At 35.9% G+C, this 24,365-nt stretch overlaps 2 protein-coding genes across 3 annotated transcripts in view; both read right to left on the bottom strand.

Annotated features, from left to right (window-relative positions):
• The window catches only part of camta2 (calmodulin binding transcription activator 2), a 64,314-nt gene extending 54,433 nt beyond the window's left edge, over positions 1 to 9,881 (bottom strand). For both annotated transcript variants that reach the window (XM_073939460.1, XM_073939461.1), the window contains exons 1-2: positions 9,842 to 9,881; positions 1,060 to 1,160 (exon numbers count right to left, since the gene is read on the bottom strand). In XM_073939460.1, coding sequence (XP_073795561.1) covers positions 1,060 to 1,090 — 31 coding nt within the window. In that variant the 5' untranslated portion in view covers positions 1,091 to 1,160; positions 9,842 to 9,881. The remainder of the gene's footprint in view (positions 1 to 1,059; positions 1,161 to 9,841) is intronic.
• A 3,950-nt stretch (positions 9,882 to 13,831) lies between these two features.
• Positions 13,832 to 23,363, bottom strand: zgc:85858. Its single transcript, NM_212943.2, is given in 3 exon segments — positions 13,832 to 15,252; positions 18,366 to 18,441; positions 23,150 to 23,363. Coding segments are annotated over 3 exon segments (201 nt in total). The 5' UTR covers positions 23,234 to 23,363; the 3' UTR covers positions 13,832 to 15,211.
• Between the last annotated feature and the right edge of the window lie 1,002 nt (positions 23,364 to 24,365).

Raw genomic sequence — 24,365 nt, 5'->3', positions numbered from 1 at the left:
ACACAACATACAATACTGAATATTCTGTATTCACACACACTGAGAGAACGATCATAATGTGTCTTTGTGTGTGTGTGTGTGTGTGTGTGTGTGTGTGTGTGTGTGTGTGTGAGTGTGTATGAGTTTCTGTGTATGCATGATGTCTATTTATATGTGTGTGTGTGTCTAAATCTGTGTCTATATATGAGAGTATAGGTACATACGATGTCTATGTGTGTATTTGTGTGTCTCTATGCATGTATGTGTGTGCATGTGTAGTAAAGTGTAGAAGTTTGTCTATGTATGTTTGTGTGTGTGTGAATGTAGGTATGTGTGTGCCTATATGTATGAGTGTGTCTATGTAAGCATGTGCGTGTATGCCTATATGTGTCTGTATGTGTGTGTGTGTATGTATACATATGCTTGTATATATATGTATGTGTGTCTATGTATGCAAATGTTTGTGTATGCCTATATGTGTGTGTGTGTGTGTGTGTGTTTGTACGCATATGTTTGTGTATACATATATGTGAGTGTGTCTATGTAGGCATATGTTTGTGTATGCATGCGTGTGTATGTATATATGCATATGTTTGTTTATGCATGCGTGTGTGTGTGTGTGTGTGTGTGTGTGTATGTATGCATATGTTTGTGTATGCATGTATGTGTGTGTCTATATGGATATATTTGTGTATGCATGCTTGTGTGCATGTATATATGCATATGTTTGTTTATGATTGCGTGTGTGTATATATGCATCTGTTTGTGTATAAATATATGTTTTTGTATATGTGTGTGTGTGTGTGTATACACACATGCTTGTGTATACATATATGTTTGTGTATGCATATATGTGTGTTTGTGTGTGTATATGCATATGTTTGTTTATGCATGCGTGTGCGCGTATATGTTTGTGTGTGTATATATATATGTGTGTGTGTGTGTGTGTGTGTATGCATATGTTTTTATATACATACGTGTGTGTGTGTGTGTGTGTGTGTGCATACATATGCTTGTGTATACATATATATGTTTGTGTGTGTATATGTGTATGCATATGTGTGTGTATGTGATTCTTACCGGACTCTGTGGCGTCGTCCTTGTTGTTCATGGTGAAGTTCACACACTCCTCCAGCCTGCAGAGGGCCGTCACACGAGCCAAGGAGGACGAAACTCACACACTAACACACAAACACAACACACAATAAGTGTTTTACTATGACATCTCTTCATCAATCTGATGCATTCAGCAAACGAGAAACCACTGAGATACTACTGCACAGTGTCTGTTTCAAATATGTCTAATATTTCTCTGATATTGATATTGCTTGTGTATAAACTTCAGATCTTCTTCACACACACACACACACATACACACACACACACACACACACACACACACACACACACACACACACACACGCTATCTCAGTGTCAGCACAGTTTTATCATGTTGTGTTTGTCAAAATCACCAAACAAACACATAAACATTTAAATCAACCAATAAAAATGATCAACAGAACACACACACACACACACACACACACAGACACACACACACACACACAAAACGGGTTCATATAGAAAAGCTTCTCTCTCTCTGCATCTCTGCTCTTTGTTGCCTGGTAACCGCAGCAGTAGGTGATCACATGTATCCTCTCTCACACACACACTCACATGAACTCATACACACACGAACACACACCTTTTATATAATATTGATCAGTGTTCTCGCTGTGAATTGAGTTGTTGGTTTAATGGTTCTGGTCCAGACAAACTGAAGCGGCTAAATCACTCTCACACTCTCACACACACACACACACACACACACACACACACACACACACACACACACACACACACTCACACATACTCACTCACTCACTCACTCACGCATGCACGCACACACACACACACAAACTTACTCACTCACTCACTCACTCACTAACACGAGACCAAAGATGAATGAATGAATGAATGAGTTATTAAATCTGTCGCATTTCAACTGTGCTTTAAGCATCTTCCCTGTTAGAGAAAAAAAACTTTAGCTACAAAAGTCCTTCAGTCAAGAGCAGTGAGGGATTTTCTCCTTTTGTTGTTTGATTAATAATAAAAATATTGAATATTGCGCACTGTCACTTTAAGAATAGTGTGGCTCTGATATGGTTTCCTCTTGTTTGTTTAATGCACACACAAGGGTTAATATGAATGATCACTAAACGCCGCGCTCTGACAGAAATGTGCATGTATTTGACGATTAAAGCGCTCACATTAAGGTGGGATTAAAATGTGTGTTCTCTGCTCATCTTCGAGCCTGTGCGAGGCTAAGCACGGCGCGCACACACACAACTGCATGCTGTCTTTCGCGCTTTTAAAAATATGAATGAATCGCATCGCGTGCTGCAAAAGTTGCATTACAGCACATGCTTTCAGTCATTTTCACGTGGAACTGAGCTTTGCAGAGCATCAAGTGTCTACAACTGAAAAGTGGGCGGTATATGCTGGAATAATCGTTTATCTCGATTAATGCTTTTTCATAATCATTAGAAGCCAAATCGAAACCAGATTTCCGATTAATTGCACAGCCCTACTTCTTGCTGTGAGGCCACAGTGCTAAACACTGAGCCACCATGCCAACCATAACATCGACAATCTACTCCAATATTTAGCACAGGCCTACCCAGGTAAAAAAAAGTGCACTAAAATGCACTTTATTTAAGTATACTTAGTACACTTTTCAGTATTGTACTAAAAGTGCTTTATTTTCGCACACTAATTTTGTACTTAATGTACTAAAAGATAGTATTAAGTATATGTTAAGATAAACTTAACACCATCTAAGTGCACTCAACTGTGCTATTGAGACACCCTGAAATTGAACTAAAATGTGCTTTTAACATACTATATCTGTATTTTAAACAATATATATTTAGTTACAACTAGAAATACACTTGAACCCTACTTTTAAACATTTAAATATATTTATGACTAATTTAAAGTATAATAGTAATATATTAAAAGAATACTTTGGGATATTTTGGGAAATATTTTGGGAAAATGTACTTCTACTACAATACATTACTAATAGATTTTAAATAAAGTCAATTTAATGTAAACTTAAAATTACCACACTCAAAATCAATTTAAGTGTTAGTGATAATAATGCATTCATATTAAGTGTACTTAAGTACAACTTTTGGGAAAATGTACTTCTATTACAATACATTACTAATAGATTTTTATTTATTAACTTATTTTAAACTTAGGATTAGTATGTAAACAGTGTACTAAAAATCAACTAATGTTTAAAGCATTTAAAGCACACTTTTGAAAAACACACTAATAAAACTCTTGGATGTTTTTTTCTGTAGTGTATTTTATTGTAGTACACTAAAAATGTATTTAAGTACTACTGGTATTTAGTATACTTTTGTCAAGTGTACTAAAGTCCTACTGAAGTATAAACATACTTTTAATGAGTATATTTATAGTGTAAAACCATCAAGCTTTTATTTAACACAAAATTAACAATGTACTAAAAATGTATTTGTGGGTAATTAAGTGTACTCAATTGCGTTTAATTATATATTTTTTTCACCTGGATATTTAAAGGATTAATGCAGACAACTGATGATCAACAGTAAAAATAACACATTGTCCCTCTTCCCAACAGGGAAAACTAGCATCAACCAAGAATGCATGATTATATGCTGTCATGGCTTTGCAATCAAACAAGACATTATAATAGAAGTCAATAGAGCAAAACGAACATAACCAAGGGGGAGTCAATTTGAGCAGTACACAAGGGTTATTACCTGACGATCTCCCCTGTTCTTTGTATTTGTGGTCTTGTTTTGACTGAGATATTCGTTTTTGTTTGTTCAAGTAACCAAAGCCTGTTAGTAAATAAACCAGTGACTGGCATATCGCTGAATAGAGGGAAATTATTTAAATCACACACTCCACACTTCTTTACAAATCCATTCTGGCATTATAATTAGCAACAATAACGCAATAACAACAATATATGGTCAGCTTTTTACAATGTAGGGTGTTTTACTTTTAAGATTCAACACTAGGGCTGCATGATATTGAAAAAGACGTGCATTTGCAGGGTTCAACGCTAAGGATTTTTTCTACTGGCCTAATCGGCCAGTGATTCAGATTTGTACTTGCCCTGCCAAAATTTTGACTGGTCCCATCAAAAACAAAGTTAACACCTATTTCTTAGCCAAATATCTTAAATATTATGTAAAAAATCTTGACTTTAAATATTTTTAGAATGTTGATAAATGAGCAAAATTCAAAGTTTTTTGCAAACAGAGCAGTATGTTATTGCAGTTCTAAATTATTTAACAAAAGGTGGCTGACTTGCCAAACTGACTTCCTTTATTTCATTGTGTTGTACTCGGTAAACGTCTGCTTCAATACGTTAGAAACAGACGTTTTCTTTTAGCATCATAATTTAATGTTGCCACCATGTTGTCATCTCTTTGCTATACTGGTTGTTAACAGGGGTCCGTTCTTCATACTTGGATTAGCTGGATTTGGTTATTGACAATTTGACACGATCCAGCACGGTTTCGTTCTTCTAAAATCATCTGAGACTTGTCATAGCAACAGTTCTGGTAGCTCAAACCTGCTTGGGAGCAAGTTCATTTCATATAAACAGGATTAGATCGGTTCAGTTCAAGCAAAGATAATATTGAAAGTATGTTTCCGAATTCTGATATTTTCTTATAGTAGTTATATACACTTGGGAAAATAGTAAATATATTTTTAACTCTATATATATATATATATATATATATATATATATATATATATATATATATATAAGCGGGAAAAAACAGGCTTGTTGAAGTGCTTGTTAAACTGCAGACACAGGAGACCCGTCGACAGAGCTTAAACCAGGGGTCTCAAACTCAATTTACCTGGGGGCCGCAGGAGGCAAAGTCTGGGTGAGGCTGGGCCGCATAAGGGATTTCACAAAAAAAGGCCTTAAATGTCATTATTAACAGTTTTAATTATTTCTTCTGAACATGAAGTGTCCTGAACATTAATAGAAGATTGAGTGAAGATTATGAACAGTTCTTCTGAACATGGCATCTTTTGCCTACTCCTTGCTGCCAGAGACTTGACAACGCTTCTTCTCACAAATCTGAACCACATTTGGCTTTAGAGTGGAAGCAGTTGAGACCCTCAGTATGGCTTGGGGGAACTCACTCAAAACTTCCATTCCCTCACCTAAAAAAAAGGCGTATATATATGTATAAATAAAACACCCCCACCCCACTCCTGTCACATCAGTCTGTACCAGTCTGTATCTACCTATAATATATATAAGATGCAGGCTGTAGCTAGGTAGGTGGCAGGCTGCAGATAGGTAGCTAAGTGGCAGGCAGGGGCGGGAACAGCTTACCTTGGTTCTGACCGGCGCGAGTTCCCTCCTAACTTCCCGCCCGTCACAGCGTCTAACAAAGGGGCGGGGTGGGTGGTGACGTCACCGGCATCCCCGCCCCTTTGTTTACACGGCGGGCGGGAAATGCCAGTGACCGCTGTGTACGGATAGAATCAGCGGAGCGGGGAGCGCTCTCTCTCCCCGCTCCGCTGATTCTGTCAGTGTACAGCGGTCGGCGCGGGCCACAAAATATTGCACTGAGGGCCGCAAATGGCCTGCGGGCCGCGAGTTTGAGACCCCTAGCTTAAACCCTCTCCTCTTTCAATGAAGTCGCCGGTGTGTAAGCATTTTGGATTTCCAGTGAGTTATGTTGACAACGTTCGTGTTGTCGACAAAAAAAAAAAACACAGTTTTGCAAGCTCTGCTAAGTACGTATTAGGGTTCGTCCGTTAGACAACACCGGCATCGCAATCCTCCACCCGCCCCCGTTGCAAATCCGCTCGCGAAAAGTACACACTCAGGCCCTGTTTACACTGTCTTTGTTTTTAAATGGCGTTTTAGAACAACAACGATTTGACATCCACAGTGGCGTGTAGCATTTCTAAGCAGCCCTCCTTCCTCACTACCTCTGACACACACACAGACACAGACGCACACACACAGCCATGGGCTCGAGACAGCGGGTTCAGGCAGTCAGAGGACTGCTTCAATCTTTCACTCACTTGAACTTGGTCATTTTAGCGAACACCTCAGATACTGTTGGCTGGTTCCTGTTGGTTGTGCGATTGAAAATCGAATCGAATCGTGCCTTTAGAATCGAAAATGTAATCGAATCGAGGATTTGGAGGATCATGACACCCTTAATATATATATATATATATATATATATATATATATATAAAGTATAAAAATCTATTTTAATAAAGCTTATGCAATCTGCACTCCGAAATACAAAGACTGCCACCAGGTGGTGCAAAGAGAAATTTATTAATATGAACTTTTTAGATACAAACGTGTACATGCACAATATTCAACTTTTAAAACAAAATAAAGGATAATAATTTATGCAGTCATGCCCGTGTTTTGACTGCTAATATGCCGGTGATTGACACCTTTAGCGATATCAAAATGCTTTTTGGATGCAAAATTAATTTATACAGTTATTCCTTACGCTGATTAAAAACTTGAGTAGTTCTGGGCTGCTATAGTAAAGAAAATCTTCTCTAAATGTAGAACTAAATACATTGATATGCAGTGAAATACATGATGAATACTCTTGACACATGAAAGTGTAAAGCCTGCAGCTCATGACAAATGAGGAGAGTTATTGCATGTCATGTTTAACAAACCGTTTACTGATAATTTGATGTAATTTTTCTCACATAAATAATTGAATATTGATCAGATGATGTCATTACGCTGCTGTGCCGTCAGCCAATCATTGCATTGCTGATCATGATTTCGAGGATCGATAGATCTGTCTTTCACAACACACGCAGCGATCTCAGATCAGTTCATCCGGACATCCTAATCTGATTCACAAACTTGTTTGAAGAACCAAATTAGCGAGAGATCAGTTATCAAGATCAAAAGATCCAGCATCTGCCAAATCATAGATCATTTAAACGATCTACGAAGCACGGAACCCAGGTTATGGGAAAAATTAACATGCTCACAACATCCAATCAGATAAGAGAAACTGAAAAGCAGTTTCCTACATTACAGAGATGACGGCATTTAAAGGCTTAAAAGCACAAACTGTTTCTCGATTCTAAGACCAAGTATTAGCTTGTAATTGACAAATAGTCGTAGGCAAATGAAACTTTAGTAACAAGGCTGTACCAGCCCAATTGGGCCAGTAACGATACTGTCTACTGTCCCAAGCATCTTTCGCACTGGCGTCGGGCTATCGGGCAGTCCTCATTGTTGAGCTCTGATTTGTGTTGAGAACTGCGATAACAATCCTTCTTACCATATAACATTTCCCAAGAAAAATGCTATCTTATTACGGTTTTTAAATCATTTTTTATTTAATGATATTAAAATAAAGAGATGAAAGACAAACGGGAAAACAGAAAATCAGAATTTCGAATCTAATTATTTCTAATTCAGACTTGAAAATTGTGTCAATGTGCAATAATTTAGTCATTAAAACACTATGAATGAGTCAAAACCTCTGCAGATATTCATATTCAGGCTGCTTTCAATGTTTATTTTCAGCTCTGGGTTCAGCTTTGAGCTGCTCCATCCAATAGCACTGCGCCCATAGGCGGAGCTATCTGATTGGTCAAATTTAGTCACATAAAACAAAATAAACAAATAAAATAAATAAAATATATCACGTCTGCGATATGCATATCACTGTAATAATGACATAATTTCGCAATATATCATGCAGCCCTAATCAAGACATCTACACTAGTATTCTATAAAAAGTCACATCTATTTTCCACCAATCGCCACTCACGGATGCTGATCTAATCTCTAGACCTTCAATAAACTCAACATCAGCACTGAACAAACCATCAAAACACACCAGCACTGACGGTACACTGCATCATGCCAGACTTCTGTATCTATACGCAAAACTGACAAAAAAAGGATATACACTAATATCTGTAAACAAATAATGATTGCAAAAAAAGTTAATTAAAACAATTTTTGTTTAATTGTCCTATAATCTCAAACCAATTCTGATATGAAGCTTCTACACACACACACACACACACACACACACACACACACACATACATATACATATATATATATATATATATATATATATATATATATATATACATATATATACATACATATATATATATATATATATATACATATATATACATACATATATATATATATATATATATATATACATATATATACATACATATATATATATATATATATATATATATATATATATATACATATATATACATACATATATATATATATATATATATATATATATATATACATACATATATATATATATACATACATATATATATATATATATATATATATATATATATATATATATATACATACATATATATATACATACATATATATATATATATATATATATATACATACATATATATATATATATATATATATATACATACATATATATATATATATATATATATACATACATATATATATATATATATATATATACATACATATATATATATATATATATATATATACATACATATATATATATATATATATATATATATATATATATATATATATATATATATATATATATATATATATATACACGAGCAATTCCAGCGTTATGCATGTGACATTTGCAGTAAAATCTCAAAACATAAATTGACAGAGGAAGTATGTTAACCTTATATTGAAACATCTGTTTATATTTTCCAAAACATCTAGCCACAGAGTTGTGGGATCAGAAAAATATCAATCTGTAAACATTTTTTGTATTTTAAATGAGGGAAATTAACATGCGTTATGGATGTGACAAAAATAAATAAATCTGCAATTTAACAGTATACAACATACTTTGTAGAAATTCTGTGAATTAAACTGCACAACTCAAAAGAAACAATGCTAATCAAAACGATAAGAGTTGTCTCACTATAGTGCGAACATGATGGAGTTTATTTGATTTTACATTTTTGCATTTATGAGGAAAAAGCTTAGTTATGGATGTGACAGGTGTGAAATTGCCACTTGTAAATCACTTTGGTAAATCAAATATAATTGTTTGAAAACACTGACAGAGACATATTTGAGTATTTTTAAAGCACTGTAAAATACAAGTCTACGCAGAAAAACTTTTTTTGCTATTATAGTTTTGCTATTTTGGCGAAAACGTATTATTTTCATGTAAAGGTTGACATTTGCATGGACTTGCTCATATATCAATGTAGCATGTGTCAACATTATTTACAATATACAGTAATTTATTAATGTCACACAGATAAATAATTTACTTTGCGATTGTACTGTGGCATCAGCTGACTGTTATATTCTCCGTGATATTTACATTGTAACAGTAAAAGCAGTGAACATAAACAGTAATAGCATGGTAGTTTATTGTAAAACCACAACCGCACCGTTTCCTGCACACGAACAAACAATAACAGTCACACACACTACACACACACACACACGTCTCTCAACAAAACCGCACACACCAAAACCATCCAAACGTGTTCATTTATTTTATTCATAAACGTAAATATGACAAACCCAGAGGCCCCGGACTGACAGACTGACACACACACACACACACACACACACACACTGATAAACGGGATACGAACACAAACACGATCTCCTACAGCGGGAGGAATAGAAACACACACACGCACCGGGACAGAACTGAACCGTGTCAACGAGCTCCGACAAACGGCTGCTCGCGCGCTGACAGAAACCGTTAAGGAAACGGCGACGGATTCCGCCACTTACCTTCCGCCTTCACGAGCGCCGCCATCTTCTTCACAGCAGTGACGTCACGCACGGTAGGCGCGCGCCCGCAGGAGCCGAGCTCGTGCACAGAGAAAGAGACAGAAACGGATTAACAGACAGATAACGTACATTTAACAGGTGAATGTGGCATCGAGTAAAATACAAGTTAAAAACGATTTTAAAAGGGGATTTTTTGTTGTTCTTACCTCACAGAAATGACCGCCCTAGACTGATGTTGATCAAAATCATAGTAACACGCCTTAGGACACTAATTTACGTCAACGAAAACCACAGTATTTTCATGGTAGCCTACCAAATTCTCAGCTCATTGTCAACCACACTGTATTTGCATCAGTCTACACAGTTATTTTCAACACAGCCATGTCACCCTGCAGCCCAAAAGTGGTTACTCGCTGAAGCCAAGCAGGGCTAAGCCTGGTCCTGGATGGGAGACCACATGGAGAAGTGGTGTTAGTGAGGCCAGCAGGGGGCGCTCAACCTGTGGTCTGTGTGAGTCCTAATGCCCCAGTATAGTGATTGGGACACTACACTGTCAGTATGTGCCGTTTTTCGAATGTGGTCTTTAAAAATCCCATAGCACTTTCTTGAAAAGAGTACTGGTCAAATTCCCTCCATCAGCCCTTACCCATCATGGCCCCCCAATCATCCCCATCCACTGAATTGGCTGTATCTCTGTCCCTCGACTCAATAGCTGGTGTATGGTGAGTGCACTGGCGCCGTTGTCCTCCCTGCTGAAAAATCCAGCTTAAACCAGCCTAGGCTGGTTGGCTGGTTTTAGCTGGTTGACCAGCCTGGTTTTAGAGGGGTTTTGGCCATTTCCAGGCTGGTTTCCAGCCATTTCCAGCCTGGTCTTAGCTGGTTAGGCTGGAAAATGACCAGCCAAATCCAGCAGCTAAAACCAGCTTGACCAGCCTGGTTTAAGCTGGATATAGCTGGTTTTGGCTGGACTCCCAGCTTGGCTAGGCTGGACAAGCTGGTTTTAGCTGGTCATGTCCCAGCCAGGAAGTGGCCAAAACCCCTCTAAAACCAGCCTGCTCGACCAGCTAAAATCAGCCAACCAGCCTAGGCTGGTTTTAGCTGGATTTTTCAGCAGGGTGTGGCTGCTGTCGCACCATCCAAGTGGATGCTACACACTGGTGGTGGTGTGAAGAGACCCCCCTTATGATTTGGAAGAGCTTTGGGTGTATGGCCACACATGATAAATGCACTATATAAATACACACATTACTTCTTGGTGTGTTGACGTCTGTGTGTAACCCACATTATTATGTTGCTAGCACAGCACATGGCTATTCTTTAGATGCACAATTAATCCGTTCAAGTTTGTTTTGGTAATCTTCAATCAAAGTCTGAGCTCCTTCCCTGATGACATCGGTTTGACAATATTCATGATCACAGCCCTCTTACTGAAAGCCACGCCCCCTACTCAATATTCAGTTTCGTTTAGAGTACGTTAACAGTAAAATACACTCACCGGCCACTTTATTAGGTACACCTTGAGGCTGATTTCTGCCCCTGGGCACAATGTGTTGTCGGCCCCCTACCTAGCCGCACCCCCTTAGTTGAATTAAAAAATAAGATTAATATAATATTTGTTAAGGCGAGGCAGTGGCGCAGTAGGTAGTGCTGTCGCCTCACAGCAAGAAGGTAGCTGGGTCGCTGGTTCAAACCCCGGCTCAGTTGGCGTTTCTGTGTGGAGTTTGCATGTTCTCCCTGCCTTCGCGTGGGTTTCCTCCGGTTGCTTCGGTTTCCCCCAGTCCAAAGACATGCGGTTCAGGTGAATTGGGTAGGCTAAATTGTCCGTAGTGTGTGAATGTGTGTGGATGTTTCCCAGAGATGGGTTGCGGCTGGAAGGGCATCCGCTGCGTAAAAACTTGCTGGATAAGTTGGCGGTTCATTCCGCTGTGGCGACCCCCGGATTAATAAAGAGACTAATCTGACAAGAAAATGAGTGAATGAATATTTGTTAAATAAAATAAATCTATAATGCATTGCCCAAACTATTTAAATAAATGATATACATCTACTTCTAGTCTACAAAGACTTATTTTTAAAGCATTTAAGGCACACTTACTAATGCAACTAGTGAAAATGAATGTACTTTAATTTACTTGTTCAAGTTCACTGAAGCAGTACTAAACATTTATATTTAAGGCTGTTTTTAATGTATAACTTCTACAAACTTATAATGCACATGATTTAGATACAACACCTCTCCAATCCAGTTCTAGGAGTCCTCCATGATACACACAGTTAATGATTGCTACTTATCTTCCTCGTGATGAAGAGTAGGCAAAATCTGATGATATTGACTTCCTGATGCCTCCTTAAGTCGCTCGAGAGACAGTGAGGGTGCTTTGCATTTATGACGTGCTGGTGGCTGACAGACACGCTGAGCCCAAGATGTTTAAGCAAGACTTTATGTAAACTTAAAGCAGGGGTGTCAAACTCAATTCCTGGAGGGCCAAACCCCTGCACAGTTTAGTTCCAACCCTGCTCCAACACACTTACCTGAAGGTTTCAAACAAGCCTGAAGAACTCAATTAGTTTGATCAGGTGTGTTTAATTAGGGTTGGAACTAAACTGTGCAGAGCTGCGGCCCTTTTGGAACTGAGTTTGATACCTGTGACTTAAAGCATGACAAACAATACTGCAATTTGTGGGTTGAATACCTGTTGTGTATGGAGCTGATTATTGCGTTGTAGTGATATACGGTTGTTGCGTGTACCATTGCGTTGTTGCGGTGCCGTTGCGGTCAACAAAAAAATACGGCTACCCCACTATTATTCTCTCCTCCTGACACCTGTGTGATTGTGCACGCGCTTTATTTGCTCTAGTACACAGGTGTCAAACTCAGTTCCAAAAGGGCCGCAGCTCTGCACAGTTTAGTTCCAACCCTAATTAAACACACCTGATCAAACTAATTGAGTCCTTCAGGCTTGTTTGAAACCTACAGGTAAGTGTGTTGGAGCAGGGTTGGAACCATAGACTGTGGTTGGAACTAAACTGTGCAGGGCTTCGGCCCTCCAGGTATTGAGTTTGACACCCCTGCTCTAGCAGGTGCCAGGTAAGTGACCGAAACATCAAACGTCACTGTGAAACCCAAAACTAATCAGTATACAAATAAACATTATGATTAAATGAAAAGTAAAATGGCTCCTACAGATATGTAGTGGGAGAAAAAAAAAAGAGAGCGTGATCATCAGACGCTGAGTTCACGATCAATCGCGTCAAAATATGTTGGCAAGCGCCTTACGAGATACGCCACTCACGCTGCTGTCTGTTGCGCTCTTTAGTTATGTTGTCTCTGTCAATTAGATGGTGATGAGCGTGAATCACTCAGTTAGCTTATTCTAACGAGATGCGCTACTTGCACTTATCCTAAATGTTATATCCAAAATTGGCAACCCCCCCCCCCCCCGGTTATGGGTCTGGATGCAGACCTGGGGCAGTGCAGTATGAGCTGCATCCAATGCTTTTTAATGCGCTCACCTAACCCCACCCCTAACCCCATCCGTCACAGTGACGTCACTCACTCCATTGAGTGCATTGTGTCTGACATTGCATCGGTGAGTGATGCAATCTCAGCTTGCATCATAATGGCTGCATCCAGATACTATTGGTACACTGTACTCATAAAGGGATGGACATGGTCAGCAGCAATACTCAGGTAGGCTGTGGCGTTGATGCTCAATTGGTACTAATGAACCCAAAGAAAATCTCCCCCACACCATTACACCACCACCACCAGCCTGAACCGCTGATACAAGGCAGGATGATCCATGCTTGTTGATGCCAAACTGACATGTCTGCATGCCTAAATGTATTAAGTTGCTGCCATGTGATTGGCTGATTAGAATACTTGCGTCAACGAGCGGTTGGACAGGTGTACCTAATAAAGTGGCCGACGAGTGTAAAAGTCTCAGCAACTGCTGGTCCACGTCGACTTCAAGTAAAACACAGTTGGGATAGAGAAAATATTTTTTATTTGTATAAAATCATTATTACACAGCATCAATTTCCTGTCAGAGGGAGGAAGAGAGACGGCGTACAGAATCATTTATGGCTAACGATGGCTGAATTCACACACGGCCGTTTCTCAGAGTTTACAGAAAACCAGTCGATCAAATCAGTGGAAACCTGACTGTGAAACCAGGGTCAGATCAGAGCATCGGGTGACACAGAAAACACACTTTTGTAGCCAACCGTGTCGGGTAAAGTTACTGTTAAAAGCAATACCCTACAATCTTAACATTAAGACAATAAATAAATAAAAACAGCGCAAAAACAACAACACATACAATCACATCACTCTCCTTAAAAGCAACTAATTCACTTCAAGTTTATTTGTATGCTGCTTTTCACAATAAAGCTTCACCGATCCGTTTATAAAAACATTACAATACAGTAAAAATCAGTAAAGATAAGGAGTTGTGTGTATGGTGGACAGTATATGAACACAGCTGACCTGCAGGTATGCAGTATACACTACCTGACGAAAGTCTTGTGATGGATCCCAGAGTTAAGAGCAGCAAATAATAACCTGACTTCAAGTTGATCGTTTGGAAAAGTGGTTGATCTGCATCCCAATCATCACCAATACTGCAGAACACCTACTGGAACCCACATGGACCAAGATTCTCACAGAAATCAGTCAAGTTTGGTGAAGGTGAAATCATGGTTTGGGGTTACATTTAGTATGAGGGCGTGCGAGAGATCTGCAACATCAACAGCCTGAGGTATCAAGACATTACAAACCACAGGAGAGGGACAATTCTCCAGCAGGATAGCGCTCCTTCTCATACTTCAGCCTCCACATCAAAGCTCCTGAAAGCTCCGTGTCAAGCTGCCCCAGGATTGGCCAGCCCAGTCACCAGATATGAACATTATTGAGATGAAGGAGGAGGCATTGAAGATGAACACTAAGAATCTTGATGAACTCTGCGAGTCCTGCATTTACCTTTTATAAGTGAGACTTCTGACACCAAATCATTAACTAGAAGTCAACTTATTATTTGTTCATCCTTAAACTTGGACAGGTGACAGGGCTTCAGTCAGGTAGTGTATAGTGATCTAAGTAACACATTCATAACTTTTTTTTTCAAGTGCCTTAAGATTGCATCATATTACTTTTAGAACTTGACCCAACACAAACAAATGACACATATGATAAAAGTTTCTGGAACATTCAACCTTCACAAGCTTGAGACAGTCCAACACAAATACACACACACACACACACACACACAATATTCAAATAAGCTGTAAACTAACAGATGAACAGGAGTGGAAGATCAGTGAGTGGCGTTTGCAGATGTCTGACAGCGGCGGCCATGTTCGTCTCTGTGTTTACATCCCCTGTCTGATGCTCTGGATGATCTGGAAGATGGCTGAAATCAGAAGACAGTCATATTGATCTATTAAAGCTGCACAGATTGTTAGTGTGAATCATTACCAGCAAGTTTAGGAAATATTCAATTGAACGGAGCAGAAAAATTAAAGGAGGCCTATTCTGCCTGTTTTACAAGATGTAAAATGCATCTCTGATGTGTCTAGTGTGTGTGTGTGTGAATTTTGAGCTTTAAGTAGCACACTGATCATGTTTTCTAAATCTCTGAAACTGACACTTTAATTCTTTGATCCTAACTGTGGTGTTTTGGTGACTGTCGCTTTAAAAGCAAATGAGATTGAGCTCTTTTCAGAAGGGGGCGGAGCTACAAACACCATATAAACAGCAGTGTGTGTGTTGTGAATGCTGGTCAGCTGTGAGTGTGTGGGTGTGTGTGTGTGCTTTAGTGTGAGTGTGTGCTTGATGCTTCTGTCAGTCTATGTCGCTCCTGTCGCTGTTCATCTTAAAACTCCACCTCTATAATCCTCTTAGTCTATGCTGACATTATCTTCAGCACACTATAAAACACTCTGATGGTTAATGGACAGACGGCTGCTTCTCACTCAGGACTGCTGTTTATGCTAATGAGATGGAGAGATGGGCACTCTTGGGCGGGGCTCGACTCTCTGATGACATCATACAAAGGGAGAATGTCAATCAAAGTGTTTCTGCAGACTGTTTTAATCAAGTCTGATTATAAACAAATACAATTCATTAATTCACAACTATTACATTTAAATAAAGTTTTATTTATTTGATATCTTATTACTTCATTGCTCAGAAAATACTGTAAACGGGGAAAAAAACATTGTTCTGTGGAAACACTTAAATCTACATATTTGTGGGAATATATTTTTTAAATCAGGAAAATGATCTATGAATTGTTTTTTTTTTTTCAGAATAAAGATATGAAATAAAACCGTAAAGTATGCTTATAATCAGAATATAGTAATTAACAAAACAAACTTTGCATAATTCACATTATGTCACATAATGATATATATATATATAAACTGTATTTCATACATAATCAGTCTATAGCTATGAATAAACTAAAATTTGCATAATCAGAATATAGTTATAAATAACACTAAAATTTGCATACATAATCAAAATATGGACAAAAAGCTAAAATTAGCACACATAATCTGAATAAAGTTATGAATAAAACTAGAATTTGCATACATAATAAGAATAGTTACAAATAAAACTAACATTTGCAAACATAATCAGAATATAGTTATAAATAAAACTAAAATTAGCATACATAATCAAAATGTACTTATGAATAAAACTAAAATTTGCATACATAATCAGGATATAGATATTATTAAAACTAACATTTGCATATATAATCATAATCAGAATATATATATATAAAACTGACATTTGCATAATCAGACTATAGTTATGAATAAAACTAAAATTTTGCACACATAATCAGTATATAGATAAGAATAAAATGGTAAAATATGACATACATCATTAGAATAGAGTTATGAATAAAACAAAGATTTGCATACATATTTATAATCAGAATATAGAAACTAATAAAACTAACATTTGCATACATAATCTGAATATAGCTATGAATAAAACTAGAATCTGCATATATAAACAGAATATATATACCAATAAAACTAGAATTTGCATGCATAATCAGAATATCGACATTATTAAAACAAAAATTTGCATACTCAGAATATAGATACTAATAAAACTAAAATGTGCATACATAATCTGAATATAGCTATTAATAAAGCTAAAATCTGCATACATAATCAAAATGTAGTTATGAATAAAACTAACATTTGTTTACATAATCAGAATATACAGTAGTTATGAATAAAACTAAAATCTGCATACATAATCAGAACATAGATACTAATAAAACTAACGATTGCATACATAATCAGAATATAGTTATGAATAAAATTAAAATCTGCATGTATAATCAGAACATAATAATGTAAAAAACTACAATTTGCTTAAATAATCAGAATATAGATACAAATAAAAATACAATACAATCAGAATAGTTATGAATTCGCACAATCAGAATATAAATAAAAATAAAACTGTAAAATGACCTACATAATTAGAATATAGTTATGAATAAAACTAATATTTGCATTTATATTCAGAATATACGAATAAAACTGTAAAATATTTTACACAATCAGAATATACTTATGAATAAAACTACAATTTAGATTTAGAATATATATATATATATATAAAATATAGAAATGAATTTTGTCTGTAACTAAAAAAAAAAAAAAAAAGCAAATCTGCATTTATTATATATTTATTAGTGACTGCTGGCGTTACACTGCATTATGATCTAAGAGCACAACATGTTTAATCTTTAATGACAGTCTAACACTAATTTTAGCTTATACGCCGGAGGATTTGCATTGGGGATCTGGAAGACAACACCTTCTTGTGTGCAGATGCAAATATGCTAAACGATCATACACAGATCAGACTCTATGTAAATCAATCTTACAAACACCACATTATTCAACAGGATAAACTTAATAAAGCACATTTACGGATTATATTTGAAGAAACTGATTAAACATACAAACAATATATAATGTTTCTCAAAACTGCTGATACTGCGTTCCTAATTTTAAAGATATACATTCATGGTCTTGAGTTGGCCAATCACAATAAAGCGATATTGAGATCATTTTATCCCACTGATTATATAAGTATAATACACCACTATATTAATGTAAACAGTCATAAACTATTTCAACGCACAAACACTTTTCATTGTTAAGGTTATTTAGATTCTGTAATTTGATGTTAAATAAATATGTTAAAGGCAGAGATGTATAGTAAGGAAGTAGAACTACTTCACTACTGTACTTCAGTACTAAAAGGCAGTATCTGCACTGATGAGATCTTTTACCTGTTTATTTTAATATCATTAAATCAATGATTTCTAAAAATGGCTAATAAAAATAGAACTTTTCTAGGGAAATGTTATATTATAAGAAATATAGTTTTCGCAATGCTCAACAGCAATATTGCATATTTTTCCAGTATGGTGCAGCACTATTCATCAAGAAATAGAAGTAATAAACACTATGAATTGCATCTCACCTGATCCACAGACCACAAACACGAAGAGTGCGAGGAGCCACGGGCCCACCGGAGACTTCTCTTCATTCACCACACGCTGAGGACACGCACACACACATACACACACACATACAGCTTTAGTGTATGAACAAGTAACTTGTGTTAAACATGATGAATACAATGATGATAAACACACTTTGTTCTTGCCAAAGCATGTTTGCCGAACATAATCAGAATAAAGATTTGACAAAAACTAGAATTTGCATGAATAATCAGAATATAGAAATGAATAAAACTGTAATGTGATCTGCATGCATAATCAGAATATAGATATAAATAAAACTAAAGTATGATGTACATAATCAGAATACAGTTATGAATAAAACTGTAATGTGATCTGCATGCATAATCAGAATATAGTTATGAATAAAACTGTAATGTGATCTGCATGCATAATCAGAATATAGATATAAATAAAACTAAAGTATGATGTACATAATCAGAATATAGTTATGAATAAAACTGTAATGTGATCTGCATGCATAATCAGAATATAGTTATGAATAAAACTAAAGTATGATGTACATAATCAGAATACAGTTATGAATAAAACTGTAATGTGATCTGCATGCATAATCAGAATATAGATATGAATAAAACTAAAGTATGATGTACATAATCAGAATATAGTTATGAATAAAACTGTGATGTTATCCGCATGCATAATCAGAATATAGTTATGAATAAAACTAAAGTGTGATGTACATAATCAGAATATAGTTATGAATAAAACTAAAGTATGATGTACATAATCAGAATACAGTTATGAATAAAACTGTAATGTGATCCACATGCATAATCAGAATATAGATATGAATAAAACTAAAGTATGATGTACATAATCAGAATATAGTTATGAATAAAACTGTGATGTTATCCGCATGCATAATCAGAATATAGTTATGAATAAAACTAAAGTGTGATGTACATAATCAGAATATAGTTATGAATAAAACTAAAGTATGATGTACATAATCAGAATATAGATAAATAAAATGACAATTTGAAAACATAATCAGAATTTAAACAATCAAGCTAAATTTTGGTGTAAATAAGCAAAATATGGTTATGAATAAAACTGTAAAGTATAATGTCCATAATCAGAATACAGATATAAGTAAAAATATAATTCACACGCATAATCAGAATATAGATATGAATAAAATTGTGAAGTATGATGTCCATAATCTGAATATAGATATGAATAAAACTATTTGCATACGTAATCAGAATTTAAATATTAATTAATTTGGAAATTTGGGCATAGATAAATATATATAATAGATAAATATATATTTAAGTAGATTAAATATTAGGCTGATATATTTATTAATACTGCCTAATATATCTTTTACCAGCTAAAAATGGTGCTGTATGTATGTGTTTGACTCTTCTAAAGCATAGAAACGCCATAATATGTGTGCAGATATTCAGAAACATGCTTAGTTAACATACTTGAAAAACAATGCTGCAGTCAGACATTCTGCTGTGAACATGTGCATTACGTGCCGGAACGGCTGTCTTTGTTATGGTCATTTAACCTGCTCAATGCCAGTTTAGCCAATTATATTTCAGCACCGCGGGTTGCCAGATGGTGGAAAACAGCGTATTTCATTCATTCAGTCAGGAAGGCTCTCTAAGCATGCGTCCGTGACTGAAATGTGACCTCTGGTGGACAGTAACAGACTCCGAAATGAGACGCAGATTCAGAGTTCCACATGAGGTTATTAATTAGCAAATAATATAAATATTAGGAGTGTAAACATTAGGTGAGCAGGTCACACTGTAACCCCGTGTCCTAATAACACACTACATGACGAGATACGCAGTGATAGTTTTATTCTCCAGATCTGAGCTGAACTATCTGCTGCTACTTTCAGTAGCAAGGCAATAAATGTCCTGTAAAATGGCATGCAGACTCACATTATTAGCATTTAACACTGAATACAGCACATGAGCTGCACCTGAGCTGATCACTGTCAGTTTATCCTGTTGTTCACCTGAGAAATAGAAGCTGTAGTAGAAGGTTCTTAAATAACAATTTTAGGAGTTGATTAGGACAAAAACGAATTTTAATACAAAAATATTCCTTCTATCAGATGCCAAAGCTTTTACTTAGAACATGGTTTAACTCAGCCTTTGTTGGTGTCGTCAATCTGGCAACTTGCTGTTGTGTGTGTTTTAAACCAGGAGTGCAATACCTAGTTCAACCACTTGGGTGTCAAACTTGCATACTGCACCTTTAAATTCAGCTTGTCAAACTATATCTTACTGAGTCCTTCTCTGTATTGAGCAGCTTCTATATATTCTCCTCATGGTTTACACAGCATTAAAAAGCAGAACAGTGTATTCAGTGCTATATTAAACATGCAATACACATACTATTGATTACATCAGCAGTATGGACGCTCAGACAGTACAGATAACTAAATATTGACAGAAGTACAACAAACTTCTATACATGTCATATGTTCTATACATGTCTATACTATGGTTATTAGGGTAATTTAATTAGTTTAAGTAAATGGTCATTATCATGGTCAATATTTAATATCTGATAAACAATGAGTTCTCATCTTTCCCAAAATAAAACAAAAAAATCTAATATCTAGGCTTTAAGTCAACATTATTTATTGACTAAATGACGTACTTTGATAGTGATTGGCTGTTAATATGATTTGTTTATTTAGAGTTTGCGCAGAATTCTTTTCTGAAATGAAATTAAGAAGCTGAAAGTCTGAATGCACAAATTTAAAGCTCAACTTCACCACTCTTTAAAATAAGCCGCAGAACATGCACTGAGAATAAAACTGATCTGAATACACGACGAGACGACAAACAAGTGTACAGCAGAAACAGCACACAGTTAGACCAATGAAAGCTCATTTCTGCCTCACAATCAAAAATGTCTCACAAATGAGAATTTTATCTCGGAGAAATGGTAGAAAAAAAATAATCTTTAAAATAGTTTTTTTTTTTTTTTAATTTCTTTTTTTTTTCTCCTTTTAATTTTTCTTATTTGCTGTGCCTATGTTATATGTGGACAAAATACGTAAACAGAATTTATTTCATCTTGAATCTGTGTCTTCATCAATAAAACTTAAATTGTTAATAAAAATATTAATTAAAAATAAAAATAAAATAAAATAAAAATTGCTATTTTTGGCACAAATGGAACCCCATAATTGCAAAATGTTGCACTTCAGAAACTACTACAGCAATAATATAAATACTCCTGTGATTTGTTTTGGATCAAATGCACTTTTTTATTGCTGAATGTGTGTGAGAGTGTGTGTTCATGACTTTAAGTCTACATTAGCACTAATTATTGACTAAATGACGTACTTTGATAGTGATTGGCTGCTAATATGATTTGTTTATTTAGAGTTTGCGCAGAATTATTTTCTGAAATGAAATTAAGAAGCTGAAAGTCTGAATGCACAAATTTAAAGCTCAACTTCACCACTCTTTAAAATAAGCCGCAGAACATGCACTGAGAATAAAACTGATCTGAATACACGACGAGACGACAAACAAGTGTACAGCAGAAACAGCACACAGTTAGACCAATGAAAGCTCATTTCTGCCTCACAATCAAAAATGTCTCACAAATGAGAAATTTATCTCGGAGAAATGGCAGGGAAACATTTTTTTGGCACAAATGGAGCTCCATAATTGTAACATGTGGCACTTCAGAGAATAGAACAGTTATGTTGTGATTTTTAGACCAAAGCTATTTGTTATTGCTGAATGTGTATGACAGTGTGTGTGTGTGTGTTTATGTTGTCAGTGTGTACTAATGAGCAGTGTGTGCTTCTGTGCGTTGATGTTGTTAGTATGCAAATTAATATACAGGGTGTGCACAGCGTGTGTGTGTTTATTTGTACATTGAGAGTGTTTGTTGTTAGTATGTATATTTATGTCCAGTGTGTGTGTTCATATGGATATTATTGTACAGTGTGTGTGTATGTGTGTGTTCATATGTATATTGATGTACAGTGTATGTGTGTGTGTTCATATGTATATCTATGTACAGTGTGTGTGTGTGTGTGTTCATATGTATATTTATGTACAGTGTGTGTGTGTGTGTGTTCATATGTATATTTATGTACAGTGTGTGTGTGTGTGTGTGTGTGTGTGTGTTCATATGTATATCTATGTACAGTGTGTGTGTGTTCATATGTATATCTATGTACAGTGTGTGTGTGTTCATATGTATATCTATGTACAGTGTGTATGTGTTCATATGTATATTATTGTACAGTGTGTGTGTTCATGTGTATATTGATGTACAGTGTGTGTGTGTTTGTGTATACTGGTGAACAGAGTGTGTTTCTGTGCGTTGAAGTTGCTAGTATGCAAATTTATGTGCAGTGTGTGCGTGCATGACTGTTTATTTGTATACTGACGTATAGTGAGTGAGTGTGTGTGTGTGTGTGTGTGTGTGTGTGTTGTTAGTATGTAAATGTTTGCCGTGGATATTTGTGTATACTGATGTACTCTGCGTGTGTGTGTGTTGTTGTTGTTAGTATGTAAGTTGATGTACAGTGTTTGCACTGTGTGCTTGTACGGATGTTTATTTGTGTCTTTGTATGTGTATCTATCTGGTGTGTGTGTATATATTAGACATATTCTGTCTGTATGTCAGGTATTGTATGTTTGTTTGTTTGTGTGTGAGAGAGAGAGTACATCTGTCAGGTGTGTGTGTGTGTGTGTGTGTGTGTGAGTCGCGGGAGCGCGCGTACCGTGGTTTTCTGCACGTGTCCTCTCTGTGTGATCGTCTTGCTGTGTTTCTCGTTCGCCACCTTCATCCGCTGCACCGCCGACATGATGCTGCCGCTGCTGGACGCGTCACGGACCGGAGGATCGCGCTGCTGGGCCGGTAAACGGAGCGGTTTGTCCAGTGAGTTGGTTCCGTTCCAGTCGCTCGAGCTGCGCAGATGCAGCGGAGTCACGTGACACAGTGCAGGTCCCGCCTCCGTCTGACGTCACACCAATAACTCGCTTGTCATGTTGATAAACTCATTAAGTTATTTCATTCATTGGTTAAAAAGACTGTTAAATATTTCAGAACGACATATCTTACATTTATAATTCTCCCCAAAGCAAAAGTAGAACAATAATCCCTTCTAAAAGGTTTTTAAACACTTAATTGAAGACACTGAACACATATGTTTTACTTGCAGCTTTACACAATCATTCTGGAAAAAAGTGCAGCACTGCTTGATAATAAAGCATGTGAATGCTGAAGGTTTGACTTTCACATTACAAGATGTACTATATGGATTTACTAAAGATCGCTCTGTTTTGCACGATTTGATAATATGATCATTGTATTAGCCAAATATTTTATTCATAAATGCAGATATTTCTAAACACCTCCACTACTCACTGTATTTATAAGAGAACTTAAAATCCTTTCTGATGCGCTGGCTAAAATTAAAGTCAAAAATTGCCTTAAAAATGTTTCATTTATTTGTATTGTATAACTTATAACTTTGTATTTCTTTCTTTCCTGTTTTTTAACTCTTAATATTATTTTAGTTTGAGTGTTTTTTGTAATTTACATTTTTTGTATTTTTGTATATTATTTTGTGTTAAGGCCTCCAGGTGTGATACACAATCTGTAAAGTTGGATGCCATTTTGTTGTATTTGTATTTTGCATTTCCAATAAAAAATAAAAAATGTTGATGAACTTATTTTGGTTATTTTCTGATTGCGGCATTAAACATTTTCTTAGTAAAATTAAAAAGCATTTGGATATAAATTACACTTTTTCTTTGCATTTGGAAACTGACTGCAAAGCATTAAAGCTTTGGTATGATGCTTCTATTTTTATCAAAAAAAGGTGCTCTTTAATTTTAATTTGCATTTTGAAAACGTAATTTTTGGATGTTTTAATGATATTCTGAATAACAAAGTTTTGTTATTAACCTATTTATTTAGTTGATTAAATTTCA

This window comes from Danio rerio, chromosome 23 (assembly GCF_049306965.1).
Source record: "Danio rerio strain Tuebingen ecotype United States chromosome 23, GRCz12tu, whole genome shotgun sequence".
Classification (NCBI taxonomy): Eukaryota; Metazoa; Chordata; class Actinopteri; order Cypriniformes; family Danionidae; genus Danio; species Danio rerio.
The sequence above is the reverse complement of the archived record's forward strand: the minus strand, read 5'-3'. Positions and strand labels throughout refer to the sequence as shown.